General features: G+C 42.5%; 1 protein-coding gene across 1 annotated transcript in view; it reads right to left on the bottom strand.

The window, feature by feature from the left end:
• The window catches only part of ak5 (adenylate kinase 5), a 76177-nt gene extending 54719 nt beyond the window's left edge, over nt 1–21458 (bottom strand). The window contains exons 1-5 of the mRNA XM_034104883.2: nt 21088–21458; nt 19682–19868; nt 17542–17709; nt 14078–14250; nt 6849–6962 (exon numbers count right to left, since the gene is read on the bottom strand). Of these exons, the coding sequence (XP_033960774.2) occupies nt 6849–6962; nt 14078–14250; nt 17542–17709; nt 19682–19868; nt 21088–21147 (702 nt within the window). The 5' untranslated portion in view covers nt 21148–21458. The remainder of the gene's footprint in view (nt 1–6848; nt 6963–14077; nt 14251–17541; nt 17710–19681; nt 19869–21087) is intronic.
• Nucleotides 21459–24187: the final 2729 nt, after the last annotated feature.

Below are 24187 nucleotides of genomic sequence, written 5' to 3' on the forward strand. Positions count from 1 at the left end.
TTGTCACTTAATGATATTGTAAATCAAGGGCTGTGCAATATGAGCTGAGAAGTCATCAGTTCCCAGCCAATCGGCAACGTCTGTCGGAGCTGTTTTGGAGCGGTTGCTTGGACACGGTTATAAACACAACTGTATACATTTGTTATCTACGTGACTTCATCTGCAGTGAACTTCCTCGGGTCCTTATCTAACCCCCGACGCTCATTTGCAAGCTGTCCTCAACGCTTCTCTCAATCCATTCTCACGACAATTTAAATAACATTGTGACATAATTCTACTTAGCTGAATCAAACATAACTATGAGACTTTCATGCTACTTTGATGTAGGAATGCCTGTTAGTCATATACAGAGTTTTTATTTTATTAATAAGTGTTAAATGCTCTGCGCCAGAAACAGCTGGAAATGCTGATAACAACCATGGTAACAGCCCAACTGTGAGCTATGAATGAGATATGGGGTGCGTGATAATGTGGGCGTTCTCTGGTTAGTAAATTCCTCTCTCCGTGCACGAGCCAGCCACGCACAGTATGTCATCTCGTTTGGTTCAAACAGGGAACACGTACGGAGTGGAATCTGTTGGACTTTGAGTCAGCAGAGACAGAATTAAGAGCTCTCATTACGAATACACTCTTCACAAAAAGACTTCCTGTATTTACCGAAGAGTCGAAAGACAACAACAAGGACATGAAAGCCGTCCACATTGGTTTATTCGTCGAGCCAAAGAACAGAATGTCTGCACCAGATTGTCGCAATACATCCGTTCTTCTTGAGGATACGGACTATTTCTAATCTAAAAATACAGACATTTTAAGAAAAATAAGGCACCGAAGAATATGTTAAAGTAGGTAAATAGTGTACATGCTCATTACTTATCCTTTAAAATCCTTTGATTAGAATAGTGTCTTTTTATGGTGACATTTCCCCCCCCCCCAACAATCCAGGTTTGTTCAATTCACGGTGAAAATCGCTCTTGAAAAGCATGTTGGTCATCATGGCACTCGGAGAGCTTTTAATATTGACCATTGAAATAAAAAGATGAACCCAATAAAAACCTTGTTTACATGAACATTGCTGAACGAGTAATTAATTAAGCACAAACAGCATTTAACGGCTCAGTGTTAAGGCTAATATCCATCTTATCTGGAGGCGACGACTCCTAATCAACCACGTACCATATGACTCATTCCCACTGATATAACCAAAGCACATTAATTTATGATGCATCTCACCGCCCACATGCATGTTATATTCATGTATGCCCTTACAGATTCTCATTCTGTACTGATGCACTGTACTGTTGGGATCAGGGGAGCCCAGGTTCAAACCCCACTGCAGTCAGCATGTCGTTGTGTCCCTGGATTGCCCACAGTATTGAGTATGTAAGTCGCTTTGGATAAAAGCGTCTAACAAGTGACATCTAATGTAATGTAATGCACCCATATGTGAGCTTGAGTCTTATTGCTCTGCATATGTGTGTCTAGTATAGTAAATAAATAAATGGACTGTACTTATATAGCGCTTTATCCAGTCTTTATGACCCCTCAAAGCGCTTTACAGACATTCACCCATTCATATAGAGCAGTACCACTTGCTCTAGGACCTAACATTCACACACCGTTGGCCATGCCATCGGGAGCAACTCAGGGTTAAGTATCTTGCCCAAGGATACATCGACATGTTGGCTGCACGGGCTGGGATCGAACCCACAACCTTCTGGTTGAAAGACGACCGCACCCCCTCGCAGCCACAGTCGCCCTTTAGTAGATGAACAAAAACCTTTCCCTGTGCGCATAAGCTTATTTATGTGCCTCCATGTGCGTACATTTGTTGGTATGACTTATTCATGTGTGTGCATCCACAGTCTTCATATAGATCACATGATCTGTATGAGCTTGTGTGGACTTGTCTGTCATCATGTGTAAGAGCTTGCTTGTGTAATTGGTGTAACAGAAACTCAGTACGACAGTCAGTAATTGCCTTTTTGCATCGTTTGTTACCATAACTGACTGGAGCAGACGGACCCTGTGCAGCCAGTAATAAGCCCGTGGCTGCTGCCTACAATTAAATAGGACATTCACACGTGTTGACTGGAAAGATGACGAGATAAAGCGACAATGCCATCTTTCTCTAAACGTACCTCCAGGAGAGAGCATCTGCTCCTCCTGCAGGACCCTACGAACGCACATGTAGTCACTATTCAAAGCCGACATGGAGCCGCAGTCTGTGCTCTGTTGGATATTCGATTTACTTCAATGCTTCCTTAAGTGACGCATTAACAAAACACTTGCCGGTTGATTGTTACACTCACAACAGAAGGCAGCGAACAAGCGTGGTGTAGAAACTCAAACGTAGTGTCTATAAAGAAGTGTATATTACATTATACTCGGATGCTGATAGACATTTTTCCCAACACAATCCATGCACTATCTACACTGTACACATCACTCTTTCCTACTTTGTCATTTCTCTGTAAAACAGTTTTACCTATCTAATCTTGTATTCATTCATCTTTTCTAAACGTATCTTGGCCTGGTTTAAATGACCTTGGTTTATCTCGTCACTCTAGTATTTCTATCTTGGTATTGCTAGAATCTATGCAAAGTCAACCAATCCAACCCAACCCCCATACTTGTGAGATTGTGTGGCCAATATAACAAATCCCTGCATTTTCCTCTATGAAAATGATTAAAACTAAACTTACTTCTACAAGCAAACGTCAAGCGAGGTGTATGTATCGCCATAACAGGCAGTGTTCGTCCTGATCCTAAGTGTCTTTTCAGTTGAACCCTCTTCAAGTGACCCATATATAACCCAATGCTTCAAAGTAAGCACTTGATTCATGGAGCGGCTTCAGGCGGTTCTACACAGTGTAGAGTTTTATATATACAGTCTATAGGAGATACTAAGTTCAACATCCTTCCTTCTAACATCACATGCTAGCAGACATGGATTTCAACGTGTTATCAGTGATTTCTTAAAAAACCCTGATTTGCTCAACTAACTTGAATCTCAAAGCAAATTATTGCCACAAAAATAACACAAATCATACTGTGGGGGGAAAGTTCTGAAGCAATGGGAAACAGGACTCAGAGAGGCACGAGGAGAGCGGGAGCTTTGATGGCAAACACTGACGGTTTATTTGGAGTTACGGCCGGAGAAAAGACAGGCGGTGCGTCACGAGTTGACACAGCGGCCAAACCAATTGTGAAGAACTCTTCTGCAGCTCGAGGTTTTAACTAGTTCGGAGTGTAATAATCAACATTCTTCATCAGTGAGACTGAACCATCATGGACCCTGAATCTAACTAGAGCTCTCGTCCTTAGAAAATAATGTGCGCCAGGGAACCTACGTCCCTGAACAGTGAACTACCTCATGGCAGCTTGTGCTCCGTCATAGACTGGCAACAACAATGCGCCCAAGGCCATAGACCCATGGGAAAGGAGACGGTGATGAACTGTGTCGAAGGTTGAATACCTAAGCAAATTATTCCCCAGCACATACTATGAAGTAAGTAATCTGGCTTTTAGTTTAGGTGACTTCTTTAAAGGTGATAGTGGCCATTAGTTATTCCTCCCAAATCATCATTACTCAGAGCAGCAGAGAAAAGATTCACCTCTGCATGTAATACGAATCCGGTAGTGGTCTCTGTGGTTCTCTGTAATGCAGCTAAAAATGACCAGATTATAAAGTCAGCTTCACCCGCACCGACCCAGATAAGCGTCAAACCACTCATTTAGAGCACGTTTAGAAGTGGATAAATGTTAAGTGAGTTTAAATGAGATTAAGAGAATCAATCCTTCTGAAAGCAATCCACCGCTGTGCCACACAGTTGGCCAGTCAACGATATATTTAAATCAGGGCGCTCCGGCTTAGACGGAAACACTGTTGAACTACATATATTTATATAGCTATATGGATAAATAAAGGTTTTGAATTGAATAGCTTATTTGTTGTCAGAAAACATTTGCTACCTTTTACCATCATGACTCTCAGATCTCATGTCCCAAACCTGCAGGGGTGCGTCAGGCATTCTTAGAAAATGTGTCCAAACACCCAGAACCGTATCTTGCTCAGGGACGCTTTAGCAGGTGAGATGCTCAATGACAACACAAAGAGTGTGTCCTTGCTCGGTGTGTCTGTCACTGCCTGCTCAGGTCATGAACACAAAGAGTGTGTCCTTGCTCGTGTGTCACTGCCTGCTCAGGTCATGAACACAAAGAGTGTGTCCTTGCTCGTGTGTCACTGCCTGCTCAGGTCATGAACACAAAGAGTGTGTCCTTGCTCGTGTGTCACTGCCTGCTCAGGTCATGAACACAAAGAGTGTGTCCTTGCTCGTGTGTCACTGCCTGCTCAGGTCATGAACACAAAGAGTGTGTCCTTGCTCGTGTGTCACTGCCTGCTCAGGTCATGAACACAAAGAGTGTGTCCTTGCTCGGTGTGTCACTGCCTGCTCAGGTCATGAACACAAAGAGTGTTCCTTGCTCGGTGTGTCACTGCCTGCTCAGGTCATTAAACACTTAGAGTTGAGGCACTGTGAGTAGTGTCATCATCATCATCATCATCATCATCATCATCATCATCATCATCATCATCATCATCATCATCATCATCATCATCATCATCATCATCATCATCATCATCATCATCATCATCATCATCATCATCATCATCATCATCATCATCATCATCATCATCATCATCATCATCATCATCATCATCATCATCATCATCATCATCATCATCATCACATGTTTCACTAAATTAGATATTAGACTAAATATATCGCGACTGGTTTATTGCACACATTTCAGATGCAAATATAGTATGTAGTCCATAACACATTACATTACATGTCACCAGGGGCGGTTCTAGGGGGGGGGGGCATGGGGGGCCAGTGCCCCCCTAACACTGACCTCTGACCCCCCTGTGGCCCCCCTAAAAATGAAAAGTGAAAAAAGTGAAAACAAAATTATGATTTATTACACGATTTATTGAATTACGGAATAGGCGGAACTAACGTTATTTGTCATTCTAGTCGGACCCATTAGAGCGGTGCACTCAGGACCCATTAGAGCAGTGCACTCACTTTCACTGTTCAGCTGAAGCGCGCGAAAAACAAACACTTTTCATCTCGGATCATCAGAGGCTGTTGCATCCAAGAAAGACTGATTGAAACCTACGTTTCGAGAGACTACCACGATAATTGAAGGTGAGTTAAACTATTGTATTCGTGTAATTGTAGATGTAAAGTAGAGATGTAACTGTTCATTGCCTTTATTTTTATATAAATATGATATGGCGTTAGTGCAAAAAATTGTACTATAACTTAAGCTGAAGCTAACAGTAATAACTATAAGATCTATCTGAAATAAATAAGTGTACTGAAACAAATACCAATAACTGTATTGCATTGTTTTCTTATGCGCAATTACTTCATACTGTCTCATTCTCTTTTTCGTCCTGCATTGTGCCCCCCTCAGAAAATAACTGGCCCCCCAGTCAAATTGGTCTAGAACCGCCACTGCATGTCACTAATTAAACGCTTTTATCCAAAGCGACTTACATACTCAATACCGTGGACAATCCCCACAGGGGCAATTTGGGGTGAAGTGTCTTGCCCAGGGACACAACGACATGCTGACGGCAGTGGGGTTTGAACCTGTGACCCCCTGATCCGAACACCAACGCACAACCCACTGCACCACACAACATACATCATCTATCAAAAAGAGAATAAATCATCAACCAAACTATCTGTCAGTATCTTTGATCAGGAGCCTCTTTCATGTCAAACCCTCCTAATGAACCCTCTCTGGGCTGCAGATCCCGCTGATGAAATCTTTTCTTCAGGGATATATATGTATGTATATGTGAGGAAATGCATGTTGCTGAACCAAGTAGTAACTTTGGAGTCTGAAAAGTAAAGCCAATTGGGAGCAGCTCCACTGAAAGTACATTTTGGTCGCTTTAAAAATGTCTTATTCAGCGTTTGGTTTTAATCCAGCCACTCGTGCTGCTTCGAGTTCCAGAGAACCAAGAGGGTGACGGCTAAAAACTAAGAAGGCAGCAGCCAAAGCACCAAATGCAGATGGCCAAAGTTTCAACTCAAAGCTTGAAAACAGTAATCCACAACCTATAGTTGATGACACGATGCACTTTGTATTGACAGTGAACTGCACTTAATATTCCACAACAAGTTATACTGTATCTGTTATTCTACATCTCTAAATAACAAATGTTCTGCTCAAGTTTAGGTAAATCTGAAAACGAAAAGACGATATTCTTCATTATGTCCAGGACAGCTCAAAGGACCTTAAAGGTTGTGTATAATGTAAATAATAATTATTGTTATGTTTGAATGTCACTTGGAGGATGAAAATGTAAAACTAAATACCCCGACGAGTGTTGAGTTAAACGGAGACTTTGCGTAGTATCTGATGTTAATACGTCAAACTGAAGCAGCGTGAGTTAAAGCAGTGAGCAACGAACGCTGCTATCCTCAGATCTCACACTGAGAGATAACACCTGAGAGATAACAGCACCAGTGTGTGGTGTGCGACAAACTTGTTTACATATGTTGGCTCGAGCTGATGCCACTTGAATAGCTCATTGTCTGTTGGACTCTGAAACTTGTCTGGATGCCAAAAGAAAGACGTAATTTGTCTTAGATCGTCACAGGTGGAAATATCCGTGGTGCCGTCATTAGGGAGATGCAAAGTGGAAGGGATGTGTGATAATTACACTTTTTCAAAATACTTGAGTCCAAATAATAATTGTATTTGTCAACTATGAAACATCTGGACGAAGTATAGAAATATGCATTTAAATAAAGTGTATGGAAACTCACCTGGTCTTCAAAGGACAAAGCCTGTCCAACATCTCGAGGGAATCCATCTATGACGATACCGCTTGCGTCTGGTATCTTCATGATCTTCTGCTTTATTTCAGTTATGGTTGTCTCCTGGATGACAGAGAAAGGAACAGGCTTTTTCATTTTGTATAATCGTCGAAAGACAATAACCATATCAACAGGAGCTTTATTGGATTTTTGATCAATACAAATGACTCTATAATTAACATGTTGCTTGAGTTTACGGCCTTCCCAGTTTACGCTTCACTTTATTACTTTATTACATTTGAATGCTTAACAATGTGGGCTGTTCTGAGAGAGCCACTGGGAGATTTCAGCTGCAAATTGTTAATCATGAAGCTTCACAGTTGTAATTTGCTTTTCCAGTCTCAGCATGAAGGGGGAGATTAGTTTAGTTAATGTTGCTTCAATCCCCAGATTCATCAAGGCTGTATAGTAGTTAAAACCCCTGGAAAATGAACGAGAGGCTCATCTAGAGTCATAAAGAAGGTTAATAGAAAACTGCAAAGACACTGGAGGATTCAACAGTATAATACATCGGTTATCCAATTATCCATCCATCCATCTTCTCCCGCTTGTCCGTGGTTGGGTCGCGGGGGTAGCAGTTCCAGCAGAGAGCCCCAAACTTTCTTTTCCCTGGCGAGATCAACCAGCTCTGACTGGGGGGTCCCAAGGCGCTCCCAGGCCAGCGAAGAGATATAATCCCTCCACCTGGTCCTAGGTCTACCCCTTGGTCTCTTCCCAGCTGGACGTGCCTGGAACACCTCCCTAGGGAGGCGCCCAGGTGGCATCCTAACTAGGTGCCCGAACCACCTCAACTGGCTCCTTTCGACGCGAAGGAGGAGCGGTTAAACTCTGAGTCCCTCCCTGATGACCGAACTTCTCACCTTATCCCCATAAGGGAGACACCAGCCACCCTGCGGAGAAAACCCATCTCGACCGCTTGTATCCGCGATCTCGTTCTTTCGGTCATGATTATATCCAATTATATTTTTAATATATCTGACTGCAGCACTGTTGTGATTGCAGCTGAAGCGAGAGAGTGCCAGCCTCTTTCAGCATCAATTACTTCCTCTTGGCTGGAGGAGGTCAACATGTTCGAATGTATTTCCCCGAGCTGAATGCATCATACGATATGGCAGAGATACACGAGCAACCCTCCGATCTAAAAATAACATCCGTGGCCATCGCTGAGTAACACAGACGTTCAATTTCCCTCCATGCACCGAATAAAGGTTGCGACCCGACAGACTTCACAGAGATTAAACATAATCTACGTGGATCCCACCAAACATATAAAGGTATACGTGTAGAAGATTACGAAAAGCCCTTTGATCCACTTTATGGCTAAGTTTAGATTGTTAAAGAAATATATATATATATTGATCGACAGTATCTAGCAAAAAGGTTTATTTTCTAAAATTGCAGTTTGATTGTAGTCTCTTGCTGTATCATTTACCTGTCATTACAAAATGGTAATGAAAATGAACCACGACTGTGGCAGTTGGAAAAAAGCAAACTACACTATAATTTGCTTTTAGTAGCTGAAATTGATGAACAGCTTTTTTTACATTGTGCTTTCCCTTAAAGAAGCAAAAGAACAATAGTAAGTACATTACAACATCTCAACCCATACATACATTAAAGATTGGTCTTTATCTGATTTGATCAGTAAATCCAGTGGCAGTGCATCCTGCTAAACTATCTTAACATGAACATTTTTAAAGTCTGTAATCGTAGCCCAGACTGTCAAACATCCAAGATTGTTATTACGTGGACATCTGTTTGATTTCTGAGGGAACGGAAGTTCAGATAAATGCTGAGTCATGTGACCTTGCAGCGACTCACAGAGAAACAGCAGGAAGGGCTGAGAGTCTGTGATGTTCTTTGAAGCATTTGCAGAAATCAAGGAGTTTCACTGTAACTTTTCGGGGCATTTACATGTTCCTTAGATGGTCCGATTGACCGAGCAGGGACGCTGTAAAGAAGATTTGTGAAGGCCTATTTTTTTCAACCTTCTCTAGAGTGAGCCATGAAAATCTCTGCCAATATTTTCACTGACTTTTTGTATTACGAGGGCATTTATTTGTATTCCAACACTAAATGCACGTAGCACAAAGACCTCTCAATAGTAATGTTAAGGGGGAAAAAGCTGAGTGTATCCATGTCGTAATTTGAATACCCTTCATACCTCTAATGCAGGGGTTCTCAAAGTGCGGTCCGCGGGCCAATGGCGGCCCTCGGAAATGTTTCTGGCGGCCCGCGATAGTTAATGTGACAGGCTGAAATGCATGCGTTATATTTTAATCCTCCATGGTTGTATCTAGTAAGAATTAGAATGGAATTTAAGAATGGTAAAACTGCGCCCCCTGGGTTGTCATGCCTAAATTATGAATGACAGCTTGTGGAAAGTTTGCTAGACTACTGGTTGCATGGCAACTAGGCATCTCGCGAGTTGCTGTAATTGGTTAGTACAATAAAGAAAGGATTTGTTTTGGAATTATTTTGTGTTCCGTTTTTTCTTGGGCGGCCCTCAATCCAATATTGGGTACCTAAATTGGCCCTCACTCATCAAAACGTTGAGAACCCCTGCTCTAATGGGTTATTTCACCTTTTCTCGTTATTTTATGAAAATCAAGCTAGTGGTTTATTTTTGATCATGCTTACTGACTAAAAGACAAACTGACGGCCCCCTTGGTGAAGCTGTGAATCAGTAATACACCAATCAACACATCACAAAACAAGCACCACTATCATCAAGGCTCCTGTTAGTGTCACAACCATACCCAAGAGTTTCTCATCAGTACACGAAACAATAATCAAGAAACCCAATTTCCTCTGCTCCGCTGGACTAATCATGGCAGGAAAAAAGAAAAACCTAACAGGATCATAACGAACAAGTCTGCAGCTTAGCCTACTTTGCTGTTTATCTCCATCTTTCCTGGGCTGAGATCTGGGGATCGGCCAGATGGAAGATGAGATGTGTGCCAGACGCCGCACAGAAGATGAATGATGAGGTGGGCAGCTATTGAAGATAATTCACGAGGGGACGCGAGCTCAGAACTGCCAGTCACAAATCAGGCGGGGGACGATACAGCCTTGTTCCTAGCTGCAGCGCCAATGCATCACAGGGCCCATGTTGACAGTAAAGACCCCTCTCAAGTGTTTTAATAATGCTAATTTAAAATGTGCCCAGACAACCAGAATCACTTAGGTTGTTTAACACCTTTTTATCCGTGATAGATGCTTTTAACCCACAACTTCCTGTTGAAATGTTATTCGCTACCACAGCGGTGTACTTTGAAGAGGCCTTTTCCTGTAGTGTGTTATATAGGTTTTGGTGCATGTGGGTCAAACTCAAATACACACTGGGCCAACATTAAAAAACGGGTGCTAGTCGAGGGCGGACTGGTTCAATGTTTATTGCAGAACTTATTGATATGAACTTATTGCACATCTTAAACCTGGAACTAACAAAGCTTAAATTATTGCCTATAAAAACAACATTAAATAATCAGTTGCATTCATTTCTTATGGCTCTATCTGCAGCTTTTCCAGAGTCATTTCTTATGATTACATTTCCCCACAGGCCAACAGCAGCTTCAACAAAACTATTTCCCTCAAAGAACAAACCAAACCTGTTGTCGTGAGAGACAAAGTGCAGAAGGAAACATCCATTGAAACTCAGTGTGCTGCTCTGTCAGATACTTGGCATCTCATCTCGGGTGCAAGCCGGTCATCAATGTTTGGGGTCAGGCTCTGAGCGGAGGAGACCCTCAGGATGGAGTGAAGGTGTGCGTGCAATATACCGGCGGGCCAGATCTAATAGTAATTAGAAATGATCCTGCGGGCCGAAATTAAATCCACCAAGGGCCTGATTTGGCCCCCGGGCCTTGAGTTTGACACATGTGATTTCAGGGGTCTCAGACTCCATTTACCTGGGGGCCGCTGGACGTAGAGTCTGGGCACGTCTGGGCCGCTTCAAGTATTCCACAAAAAATGTATTAAAAACAACATTGACAGTTCTTCAACATCTTCTTAACATGAACGGGTCTTCACAACATAACTATTTACAGTTGCTCTTGCCTACTCCTTGCTGGTAGAGACCTGGCAGCGCTTCCTCTCACACCGCTGAGCCACATTTGGTTTGAGGGAGGAAGCAGTTGAAACCCTTAGTATGGCTTGAAGATGTTCATCAGTAAGTCTGGACCTGTACTTTGACTTATTGAAGTTCATGGTGGAGAAGAGCTGTTCACACATATATGTGCTCCCAAAAAGGCACATGGTCCGCTTGAACATCCTGGAAAGCTCAGGGAAGGAGGGGGGGCAATTCTCTCATGAACTGTCCAAGCTTGTCTGCGTTCCCATTCACTTCCCTGAACTTGGCTTTGAGCTCAGAATTGCACTGCAGGTCAAAGAGCTCCATTTGAAGCACACCAGGGGCATTTTCCACATCAAAGGAGAAGGGGTCTGCAAACATTTGGAACGTGGCTCTGTGTGTCTTGAAGTCTGCAAACCGCTGATCAAATTCCTCCTGTAGCTTCACAATGGCATCAACATACTTCTCACCACTGAATGCTGTGCCCCTGTCCATGAGAGCCTTGCATGCTGGGAAATGGCAGAGGTTTTTCTGAGGGAGCTGGGCTTTCCATAACACCAGTTTTGTAGAGAATGCTTTGACATTGTCATATGCTGCACTGACAAGCTGGCCCTGGCCCTGCAACTTCTTAGTCAGTGCATTCAGCTCCTGCGTGATGTCAACAAGAAAAGCTAGGTCCATGAGCCATTTGGGATCACTCGGCTCAGGAACAGCCATCCCAACCTTCTCCAGCATGAATACTTTCAGTTCTGTTCTCAACTCAAAAAACCTCTTCAGGACGTGTCCCCTGCTGAGCCAATGCACCTCTGTGAAGTAGAGCACATCCTCATATTCTGACTCAATTTCTGGCTGTGCTTTAAGCCCCTGGATCTGATATGGTTGATGCATTTCACAACGACAGACATCACATTGTCAAACTTCAAGCATTTGCTGCAAAGGGCCTGCTGATGGATAATGCAGTGCAGAGCAATAGCCTCCTCCACACCCTCCTCCTCCAGTTTTCTTTGAACAAGTGCCACCAGCCCATTTTTCCTCCCTGCCATTGATGGCGCTCCGTCGGTCGTAATTCCAACAAACCTCTTCCATGGCAGACCAATATCCGCAATGGCATCACACAGTTGCTGCTGGAATATCTCCGGAGCGGTGGTCTGGCCATGCATTGGTTTCACTGTGAGCAACTCCTCGGTCACTTCAAACTTGTCATCAACACCACGGACATACATTGCGAGCTGAGCGGTGTCAGTGATGTCCGTGCTCTCATCAAGAGCCACAGAGTATGCACAGCTGATCATATATGTCACTTGATAAGTCAGAAATGCGCTCTGCCACTGTGTTAGCTGACAGGCTGATGTTGTTAAACTGACCCTTCTTTTCCGGACAGACTATACTTGCAGCCTGCAACATGCACTTTTTTATAAACTCGCCTTCCGTAAACGGCTTTCATCTCACTCACCACATAGCTAGCTTCGACTGCTAAATCAGCCTCATTGCTTCCTTTCTTGCAGAGATTTTGTTGCTTCCATAGAATTTTTGTTTGCTCTTTGACTCTTTTCTCTCTCTCGTCTCCCAGGTATTCTGCATACTCTGCATGTTTAGTTGAGTAGTGACATTTACGTTATACTCCTTGTATACAGCGATTTTCTCTGTGCATATAAGGCACGTTGCATTTCCCCTGTACTCGACAAAAAAATATTCAGTCTGCCACTTGAAAATGAAATCTTCTGTGGTCATCATCGACTTTTCTTTTCCCTGAAAGTTTTGATGTAGACATGACTGGGCGATATATTTTCCTTCCACTCTGTCACTTTTGGATCACTCGCTGCACGCATTTGATTGACGTGGCGGAGTTCCCTCGGAGGGGGGAGGGGCGAGGGAACTGCGCGCAGCAGTTCCCTGCCAGCAACGGGATCAATCCAAAAATGTAATTAAAATTTGAAAGCGCAAACGTAAACGCGCGGGCCAGATTAACACTATTACATGATATCAACAACGGGGCCATGAGAAACTGTCTCGCGGGCCGCGTCTGGCCCGCTGGAGTCTGAGACACCTGGTGTAGATGGTCTGCAAAAATCCCAGTTTCTCTCTCATACACTTCTGGAGCATAATTACATTACTATGCAACACTTGCGTTCCTATTGGCTAGCGCTCCAACACATTGTACGTGAAAGGCTAAGGGGTGGGACATCTACAAGTGGTTGACCAATCACAACAGAGTCGGCCAGCTAACCAATCAGAGCAGACTGGGCTCTGGTTTCAGACAGAGGGTGAAAAGAGGTGCTGCAGCATAGGCAGTACGAGACAAATAAAGAGCTTTTGAACATTAAAGCATGGACACTCACTATAACTCACTATAAACTTGAGGTTAATTTACTGGCTATTTCAAGAGCTTGTTGTTGGAATCAGAGCATTTTCAGTAAATATAATTGATAAAGTGTGATCTGAGATAACGTTTGGAAATGCTATGCTCATCCAATGCCAAAGAATATTCTTAAAAGCTCCACTCAGTGACCAGGCCTTGAGAGGCAGTCACACCACTATGCATATAACCGCACCAATCATCTTTCTTTGGACAAAGGGCTAAAGGCAATGAAAAGGTCTTGGAAATCCAGTCCCTTGTATCTCCATCTGCAGCTAAATGGCCGTGTTTCAATGGCTGGAACAGAGTCTTAGAAAATACACTTTAAAAACGATCTTTCTGTTTATATATTTATCTGTTTAAGTGTTTCGTACAGTGTTTGAATTAATGCGCAAACATCCACGGGGGGTCTGTGCCCATGTATTTTCCCATCTTGAGTAATTACCTCTGCAAACAAGGATGCTAACAAGACAGATAAGAATCCCTCTAATGAGGCCCTTCGCTCATGCTCGCTGTGATAATGACCTGCGCGTGACTGGACACACTTCCTCTCATAATCTCCATTAGGAACACACACACACACACACACACACACACACACACACACACACACACACACACACACACACACACACACACACACACACACACACACACACACACACACACACACACACACACACACACACACACACACACACACACACACACACACACACACACACACACCACTCTCTGTTTGTGTGCTACCTGTGGTGCCAGCTCTCCGTTGGTGATGATTTTAGCGATCAGACTCCACTTTCTGTTGCTGGTGGCGTTGTGGATCATCTTCTTCCTCAGCAGCTCGCCCACAGACACGTACTGGAAGCCGTAGCGCTCGGCGATCTTCAGACTCTGTGTTCCTTTGCCACTGCCAGGGCCACCTAGACACAGAGGGAGAGTGTTGATGTTTTGGGAGAGATTTTGTGTGTGAAATGTGTCCGTGTGAGTGTGAAACATTGTGTGTGTGGGTGTGTTAGCGGAGGCTGTATTAGTGAGAGAAGCCCAGACTATGTGAGAGTTAGATTGCGGTGTGTGTGTGTGTGTGTGTGTGTGTGTGTGTGTGTGTGTGTGCGTGTGCGCATGACTCTGCTTGTGTTGGATCATTTGTGACAGAGTGTGTCTCACCGCGTGACTGTGTGTTTTTGCGGGGGAGAAGGGCATGTGGGGGGGTGGATGATAGCAAACAGGTATGTGTGAACCTCCTACAGTTGCTACCAAATCCTCTTTTTTATCTTTAAATTTTAATTGGAAGAAGGATGTGCAAAGTAACGACAGCAGGAGAAGACAGCTGCCAGCTCTACGGATAGTTTAGAAGACATCCTTATCAATATTTGTCGTGATAGTGTTTGTTTTAACATCTCAAGATGAAAAGGTTTAAAGGTTTTATTGTCATATGCACAGTAGCTACAGGCTCCTCCAACAATGCAACATAAATACATATAAGACATACAACTATCAAAATAGTAAGTAGAAGTACGTGTATGGATGTAAAACAGGACTCAACGCAACACAATATTACATAAAATAATCAGAAGTCATTCAAAAGTATAAACGGCAAGACAAAAGCATATTTAGTTGATATTTTGGAATTCAATTGCGGTATGGGAAATCCATTCATCAGAAATAACGTCTTAATGGTGCAAGACATGCGCATACACGCTGTCAGAAAGTGAAAGCCTTCTCTACATGTCTATGAAAGCCATCTAACAAATGGAAAGCTGCTTTTACTGCCTGTCATTCCAGGATTTTAGAGAGGCTCCTGTTTCCACAGAAATGTCAACCGCTCCAAAATGGCTGCTCGTATAAAGCCAGGGCTGATCAAAAGTGAAATTATGTGGAGAACAAAGCCGCTAGGCCATTTATCCCATCATGGTGTCACTGCCAGAAATGCTTTGTATAGTGAAGAGGAGAAGAGTGTGCAGAACATCATTACAAATCAGTGATTGCTCATAAATGATTCTGTTAATACAGTATAGACGACCTGATTTCATTATTGTGATGCGGTGTTTCCCCTAGGTTTACGGCTTTGGGGGGTGCTGCCTGAGCGGGGGAGGTGGCATTGGGATATATTTTTTTTAAATCCTCTGGAGCAGAGAGAGGAGCTGTGGATTATTGTTAATTATTATTTTAAGCCCAGTGCTATCTATTTTCATTCCATTATATTCGTGAGAAGGCAGACATTACGGCTCACACCAAAGAAATAAGGGGGGAAACCTGTGGTTTTGATTTGGGGATGAATTGTCCCTTGAAGTGTCATCAAAGTGCACTACCTGTTTGATTTTTAATATAAAAGGCCCATGGATTTAGTAAAATATGAATGTCACACATAATAAAGAAGAAAAAGTGAAAGTTTGAAAGCGTTAGAGAGGTAATCTAAAAATAAAAAGTGCGTATCCAAAAGAAAGTGCACTTTTATCTCACATCTGAGAGTTTCCGTCTCTCTCTCTCTGCAAACCTGACACACTATTGGCACGACCGTCCAAAGAGATGACAGCTGCTGCCATCCTCATTTCCTTTAAAAATATAGGGCACAATGTGCTCACAAAGACGAGATAGGAACTGGCTTTTGTGCTGCGAGGACAAATAACAATCATCCACACTTCAGGGAAACTGAACAGCCAGGTCCAAACGAAAAATCAAAACATTGACAGGCTGTCGGGAGGTTTTGAAAAGCTTCCAACAGACACCAAGTCCCTTTCTTGCTTATTTAAAAACCTAAATATACTTCTTTTTAAGAGGGTTTATAAATAGCAGCTTTTTTTTCGGTGCAGCTCATCCAGTGTCATGACTCTCATTGTGCAGCTGCCACGCTTAATTCATAAGATGAATGAAAGAGTTTGAGAGGTTAATGCAGGTCCAAGAAGGAAATCAGATTAGGAGAGCGTGAGAGTGGGCGTCGAACACAGGTAGTGACATGCTACCTGACCCGCTGATAGCAACACAGAGAGGCGGGGCCAAGCCACAATCATTAGTGTGGTTTATATAGACTTTATATTTGTGTTGAGCTTTTTCATAAAAGCATAAAGCTCCCTTCAGATCCATTAACGAGACACTGGTCAACGTGTTTTCTCTGTTTACACGTACAAGATATCTGCTGCCTGCTGTTATCTAATGGAACACATGAGTCAGCAGCTTCATATTCTAACATCCCGGATGGGGAGACATGTTTACCTCCAAGTGTTCCTACTAGTGTAGAGTTCACATGTATGTATGGATTTAATGTTTAATGATAAGCGGGGGAGTGCATCTGACGAAGAGATAGGTTGTTGTGCTCCATATCGCTGTTTCATGTCCTATATCTAATAGAACTGCTCGGGTCTTGATAGATTGAGTGGGGAAGTTCATGAGATCTTTCTAGAGGGTCATCAAGAATAACTTTGATCCAATGACCTTTTCCCTCTCTGTCTGTGTCTGTGTATTCTCTTGTTCCGATTAACCCAGCCAAATCTTTGTTTTGTATCTATATCTACGCCGGGATCCGGAGTCGAGGCTGATCCTCTTGCTCTAGTCCTGTGTCTTGGATCCTCTATCCTGAGTTCTGGATTAAGTCGTGGACTTCGGGTCGTGGCTGAACCTGTCTCTGCGGTCCTGCCTAGGTCTCGTCATGCTGCTTCCCTGATGGCTTCCACAGGATTGTAGCTGACATCCTCGTGGATTCATCTTCTCATTACAGACGCATGCATTTCCTAACATTCGGTCTATATGCTGTCAAATGTATTATCTCTTGGATTTACACACGGCATCTATTGCACGTCTGTCCGTCCTCTGTTGCTCTCCCTGAGGTTTCTCCCATGTTCCCTTAAACTGTGGGTTTTCTATGGAAGTCTTTCCTTGTACGATGTGAGGGTCTAAGAACAGAGGGTCTAATGATAGAGGGTCTAAGGACAGAGGGTCTAAGGACAGAGGGTCTAAGGACAGAGGGTCTAAGGACAGAGGGTCTAAGGACAGAGGGTCTAAGGACAGAGGATCTAAGGATAGAGGGTGTCGTTTTTCTCATACTGATATTCTGAACAATCTGTGCTGTTGTATTTGCTGTAAAGTGTCTCTACTGTAGGCTATTTTTATTATATGTACAGCACTTTGGCTCCACCAAAAATCGCTTATAAATGTGCTATATAAATAAAACTTGATTTGATTTGATTTGATATTGTGTGTGTGTGCTGGTGCTGTACCGATGACGAGGATGACTTTGGGTCGCGGTCTGGATGGATCGAACACCTCGTACTCCTCTATGAGCTCCGCCGTCTCCGACAGGTCCGAGTCGCTCTCGATGGAAAACTGGCTGATGGGAGGGAGGCGGTCATACCTTCTGTAGGGGAAATTGGGACTGTCGGGCAACACTGTCACACACACACACACACACACACACACACACACACACACACACACACACACACACACACACACACACACACACACACACACACACACACACACACAAAGGGAAGGTGTTGATGAGACCCAATGCCTTTGCTTTTCATCTGAAGTATTGATAAGAAAATGTTTTCCACGCTCACCGTTCTCTTAATTATTATAGTTTCGTGCTTATTCACATTGTTTAAAACGATGCAAAGCCCTATTCAGAACAAAATATAAAAAACCATCAGCTTTACCAACGGATGGAGCTGATCTTCGATCCGTTTGGCACAGCTGTCTCTTGTGAATAAGGCATAGATAATAACATATGTACCAGAAATAGAATCCATGTTGCTTGCTTTCCGAGAGCTGCTATATATGTACATGCAGAACCAATGTTATCTTTGTACACTGTATTATAACAATGAGGATGGTATTGAACATTTGACTGATGACGGAACATGTGCCAGAGATAGAATCTTCAGGGAACAAAAAAGGTTGAGAAGAACTGAAGCTGCCCCACTTGCCGGAGTCTAAACTTTAGGCTCTTTTTGCACGTTTCTAACAGATGGGGCAGTCGATGGGGCAGAGTACGGAATAATTCAGGAAGCGAGACCAGATCTTTCTTCCAGCAAACGTTTGAAACATGGCACGGCTTCGGCTTTCTGCCTAACCGCAGGACACGTCTCTGATCAGGCTTCATTTCCCAGCAGATAAACGCTGCAGCTGGCATCTTTTTCAGATACATGAAAGGGACAACTAACTTTATTCAAGCCGTCCGTCCTCGACACATCTCGACTCTCAAGTTCTTTTGTGAAGGAGATGTCAGCCAAAATATGCAAAAGCACGTTTTACTCACCAACAACTTTTCTTGATTCTCATGGCCTTTGTACATTGCTGCCATGCTTGACACGCACCGTCAAAAACAAAGAAGTGATTGTTGGAATAAAAAATAAAGATTTGCATATCATTCAAATTCAAAACAAGCTTTGCACCTTCCTGCCAGGAAAGCTGTATTACAGTAATGACTCACTGCAGACACTCATCTGTCTTTCCCTGCCACAGGTCAGTGAATGCATCAAAGACATGACGAGAGCTGTGATCTGCATACAGGATTCATGTTTGGAAGCAGCAGCGGTGGTTTCTTCTAACCTTTGTATTTTGTTTGCGGGCGCTTCGATGCCTCAGAGAGACACTTCTATCGACTTTGGCCCACCAAATCTATCAGGAATGATTGATGCTTCACATGCCTGGAAAGAAGACTCCAAGTGTTTTAACAAGTCATCTACAAAAGGGCCCGTTCCTGCGCAAACAGTGGGCCAGTTTTTATTGTGTGGGAGCGGAAGCTGTTTTGCTGCCAGATACGTTGGAGAGAAGTCAAATATATGACATGTTGGCTCTTATAGTAGCATTTAATCAACAATTGAAGAAGCTCCAATGTGTGTGATTTGATTCTGGTGTGTAACTTGCGATGTATTGATAAATCAGAAGAACTATTTTGCTTACTCAAAGATAATATAGTCAGATTCTAGTGATATTTTTCATCCGCAACAACAGTCTTTAACCGAAAGAAAGTACAAGCTATAAAGATGGCCACCAGATCTAAACGTTAGCAGGATTTAATTGACAGAATGAATTGGCTAAATTAAATGTTGCCAACTTTCTCCTTAAGATTTGTGCCTTTTTAGCTTTTCGTTTTCAACACTGGATATTTTCAACACTGTGGTGCATCCTCTTAAAGACCTGAAACCTACACTGTCTACTTTAAAAAACGTGATCTTATTTCAAAGGCGGAAACCAGCATTGCTGTGTCTTCTTTCCCCGTGAACATACCTTGAACAATTAATCGCTTATCAAAAATGGTCGCATAAGAATTTTCTGTTAATCAAATAATCGATTGGCTGATTCGTGTTTGAGCTCTAAAGTGCTTCTGTACAATCAGCATTTCCTGCTCACCATTTCTGAAGAGGGACCTGCGGGATTGGCCGCCATTCAGGGGGGGGAGGGACTTCTTGTCCTGGCCCACGAAGGTATCCCACCGCACTTTTTCTGGTCCTCCGAGCTCCTTGGCTTTCTTCAGACAGCCCTCCAAGTAGTCGATGGGGTCATCGGGTCGGTAGTACATCAGACCTGTCAGCAGGCTCTGGAGAAAATAATGAAGGAGGAGGAGGAGGACTTGTTGAGGGAGAATGAGATGTTTGTTCAGGCATCAAGACACCTTTGTGATCTTGTGTTGCTCCGTGACAGCGTATAGCGGCTGCCTTTTTTAATGAGGAGAAGTTCTGAAGCGCAGATCATGGCTGCACTGGCTGGTCTCCAACAGGGGAAACAAAACATCTCATTTTGTCAGAAGCCCATGAAATTGAGCTCAGGTCATCGGGACTCTGTGTTGATGTGTCAGGCTGTTATTGTCGAGAAGCCACAGTGATGAATGTGAGAACATGAACCGCGCTCCAAAACACAAGTGAATGTTTGCGTGACATTTGCTCCCCCGTCCATGAATGTTTTAAAACAATACTTTCCTCTGGGACTTCCTTCCTCATCCCCACCCTCCTCTCTAACAACTCGCTCATGAACACATACAGCTTCTCCCCACTGAAAGCCATCTGTGCTCATATCTGATAGCTTATGAAGATCAGTAACATTACAGTGCAGTTTTGATGATGTGTCACTTCACTCCTCAGTGTAATTTGGACTGGCTGTAAATAAACATGCAGTGATTGCTTGCATTAGCTGCACTGCACATGAGATTGAGTCTAATTAAGTGGATGAGCCAATTTACAGTTGAAAATAAATACCTCATTATTATATTTTTCCTCAGAGTAATGCTGTCTTTATTGTTCTTGATTGATTTGACCTCTAACGGTATAATAATCCTGTAGAGACTTCTTTCATATTAAATTGGATAATTACTTAATGGTATTTTCGTTCTGTATACAATATGGCTAATATTATAATAAGTCAGATCATGATACTATTTTCTGCAATAATTGCAATACATGTATTTTTAATGCTATTTTACCATTAATTTGTCATTCAAATGGAATTCAGTCTGCCTCTGAAAATAGACTATTACCGAAATCATTCTTCATCTAGATTCTTAAGTCAGTCAAAGAAAAATAAATCTGTTTGGTTCGGTTACAATTTGTGTAATTATCATACATTTCACCCTAAAGCACAGCGTTCCCCTTCTTCAAACCATTATTTATAATCAATAAGTAAGGACAGTCATCGCCAATCCATCAGCCATAACAACATGTATTGAGGTGTTTGCCATCCCTCTCTCATGCAGCGATGAGTCTTTGTGTAAGAATCATACAGCACCATCTTCACATATCATCTCATGTTTCAGAATATCTCACCTCAAATAGTTGAGGTATCTCCCGCCGCGCGAGATACTCCTTGGCATCGTTAGTATTCATCTCCAGTCGGATTTCCTCTGAAATCACAACTTGTCCGGAGCGGTTCTTTGTTTATGTTTTCTTCTCCCGGTGTCTCGGTTCCGTTAGGGTTGATCTCTGTTAACAGCGGACCTCCAGGCAGTTTCCCTTCAGCGCATTTTAGCCTCGTGTGTGGACTTTACAACTGGATTCCTGCAGGCGATGCCACCGCGCCACCCTCCTCGGTGATGCGATGCGTCTCCCCTCCTACAGCTCCTGCCTCAGCGCGCACCATGTGTGCGACGTTGGCACAGAGGTCGCGCGCTGTGCCAAATAGCGCACGCACAGCCTCGACGTGGCGTTTTTCACACCGGCTACAGTCAGCCCCCAAACTTGTTGGAGAGAAAGATACAGTAATGAACAGAAAGAAAATACACCAATGATTACATATATGGCGGTAATAGTCCAGTCGGAGGTGCCTTTAACCCTCCTGCCGTGTTCGTTTCGCGCCCCTTGTACTTTGGTTTTCCCGGTCAAATCAGTCTGGTTTTAACTGCTCTTTAATTAACACAAAAAAACCTGAATCATCACCAAATTGTAAACAATGTCTCAGATTACTGGTTTGCATGAATTACTGCAATGAATATATCCAAAGAATAGACACTTGATAAGTTTTTCAAAATTAACATGTTGTTGATTTGTGGGTGTATCTGATTAATGAACATAATCCATCCCAGGGTAAAGCCATTCAATGAGAGAGGCACAACATTTTAGGGTAAACATTTTTATTTTATTTCTTAATATTTATTGGTATTAACAGAAGAGTCAAATTGTAACAGATACGGGAGTTAATGGTCCCAGTAGGTGCTTTTAATTTAGTTTTGGGTATAGACAACATGTTGTTGTTGTTTTATGTGCTCAGATAGCAAGAAGGACAGAGTTTCACCTTAACCTGTTTATAACACAACCACAAGGTCCACTTCACAAGCTTTTAATTAAATCTAATTCCTGGCCATATATTGTAACCCTTTTGTCTTTTGTCAAGCTACTTACCAATCCAGAGTAGTCTTCAAGCTCAATGCACTGGCTCTATTTTAGAAGGTTTTGTCATATAATAAAGCTAATGACTCTTAAATCCCGTTATCAGAGATGGGATAAGTATATTGTACAATAACTCTTTTGTCCTTGTGTGAGACCATTGCTTTGTACCTGATCTTTGCCAAATGTAATGGCAAAAGCATTGCAACCCAACATATTTAAGATAGTAATAGTACAATTCCTTACGTGTATTTTTTAATTTGCAACACGAGAAATAAAAAACAATAAAAAACATGGTTAAATAGTTTGGCTTATTGAAAGCTATTGCACTTGTAGGATTTTAGCTGTTTCAGGTTTGCCACCCTGGTTGATTGTTCTTATTGTGAGTCTCTTTGGATAAAAGCATCAGCTTAATGTAATGTAATGAATTATCTGGACAGAAATATGTCGGGCCTTAAAACATTTGACATCAGGGAAACATGGTACATTAATGCATCGCTTCACCACCAAGCGTCATTGGATTAAACAGAGACCGTGTCCTCTTGAGTATATATAAATATTTGACCAAGACGAGCCTCCAGTGCAGCAGCATGCAAGTGTTTAGCTCCAGGTCGATCACCACTTAACCTGCATACCAATGTTTATGTCTAGTTTAGGTTAAGCATATAAACAAGGGTTCAAAAGTCAAATTCCACTGGATCAAGTCTTCTTTAGGCAACACGAATAGGCCACTGGTTTGCTCCATAGGATGTGATGCTTGGAGGCCACTAATCCTCTGGACAGCTGACTTTAAGTCACCTTGTTGTGTCAGAGAACAACTTTAGATCAGTTGAGCAGCCTCAGTGTGTTGAATCTGAATGACATTGGAAGCATGAGTGAGAATATGTCACTCGGACAATAAATGCTAATTATGGGTTGAATATGGCATAGTGATTCGATGTATGCAACCACAATCTGTTTTGTTGGCGCACTATCCTTGCCTTTTCATTTTCTACTGTGATGTATTTGAAGGAGGGCATGATGATATCGATGCAGGCAAAGGCTGATGCTGCAGGTGAAAAAGCAGCAGAAGCAAGAGACGTCCGCTTGAAGTGGTTATCAGACCCGTAACGGCTTTCCACGGTTTCTCAAACTGATTTTGATGCTGCTTTTCAAGAAGACCTTGCACTTGCTGCATTGTAATGTTACATTAAAATTGCATGAAGGATATGTTTTTTTCATAGCTTTATCTTGTACTGCAGGGCTGCCAGACTGAGGCTTCTTCAGCAGAGACGTGACGCGCCTTCTGGCTTCTGCTGCAGGTGATATACAGTACAGTACATGTCACTTCTCATTATGAATTCCCTCAGCAATTATCTGGATAGGCATTTGAATACGAAGCTGTCAACATTACTTGACTTCTAATCTTCTTTTTTCCATCTGCCACATACTGAATTATGATTAGCTGAATTGGACATGCAGTCATCTGTGTCTAATGCTAACCCCTTAAGTGTCTTACTTAAAAATGAATTGACACATGAAAAACAACTCCAAGAAACCACAAAACCAAACAAATCATTACAATACCGAAGTGAAATAACATAAAAAGTCTCCTTTTTTCATGAATTCATTTACAACTAGCATGTCATCTGTTTGTGATTTTGTATATCTGATGTGTGTTTGTATTTCAATGCGGAAAAAGGTTGGAAAAAGCTATAACTTTTTTTGTATTTAGGGGACACATTATTTCAATGAGCACGTCCTGTATAGTAGAACAAAAGAAAACATCAATATTTTCCTGGCACATACTCCATTGTATTTTAAGTTTATCAAAAGCTAAATGGTTAATCACAAAGTGTCTAAACTAAAGTGTCTGACTAGAGATGATGTACCAGCTAACTGTCAACATAACATCTCTTAACAATTAACCATGAAAAAGAGCTTAGACGTTAACTTTATTCTTTCAGTAAAATAATGCATATTTCTTTCTCCTTCCACATGCTCCATGCCTGCGCTTTTATTTTGAAAGGAGTTCTACCGGAAGCACTTACTGGGCTGAGTCGCC

Source organism: Pseudochaenichthys georgianus, chromosome 17, assembly GCF_902827115.2.
Source record: "Pseudochaenichthys georgianus chromosome 17, fPseGeo1.2, whole genome shotgun sequence".
NCBI lineage: Eukaryota > Metazoa > Chordata > Actinopteri > Perciformes > Channichthyidae > Pseudochaenichthys > Pseudochaenichthys georgianus.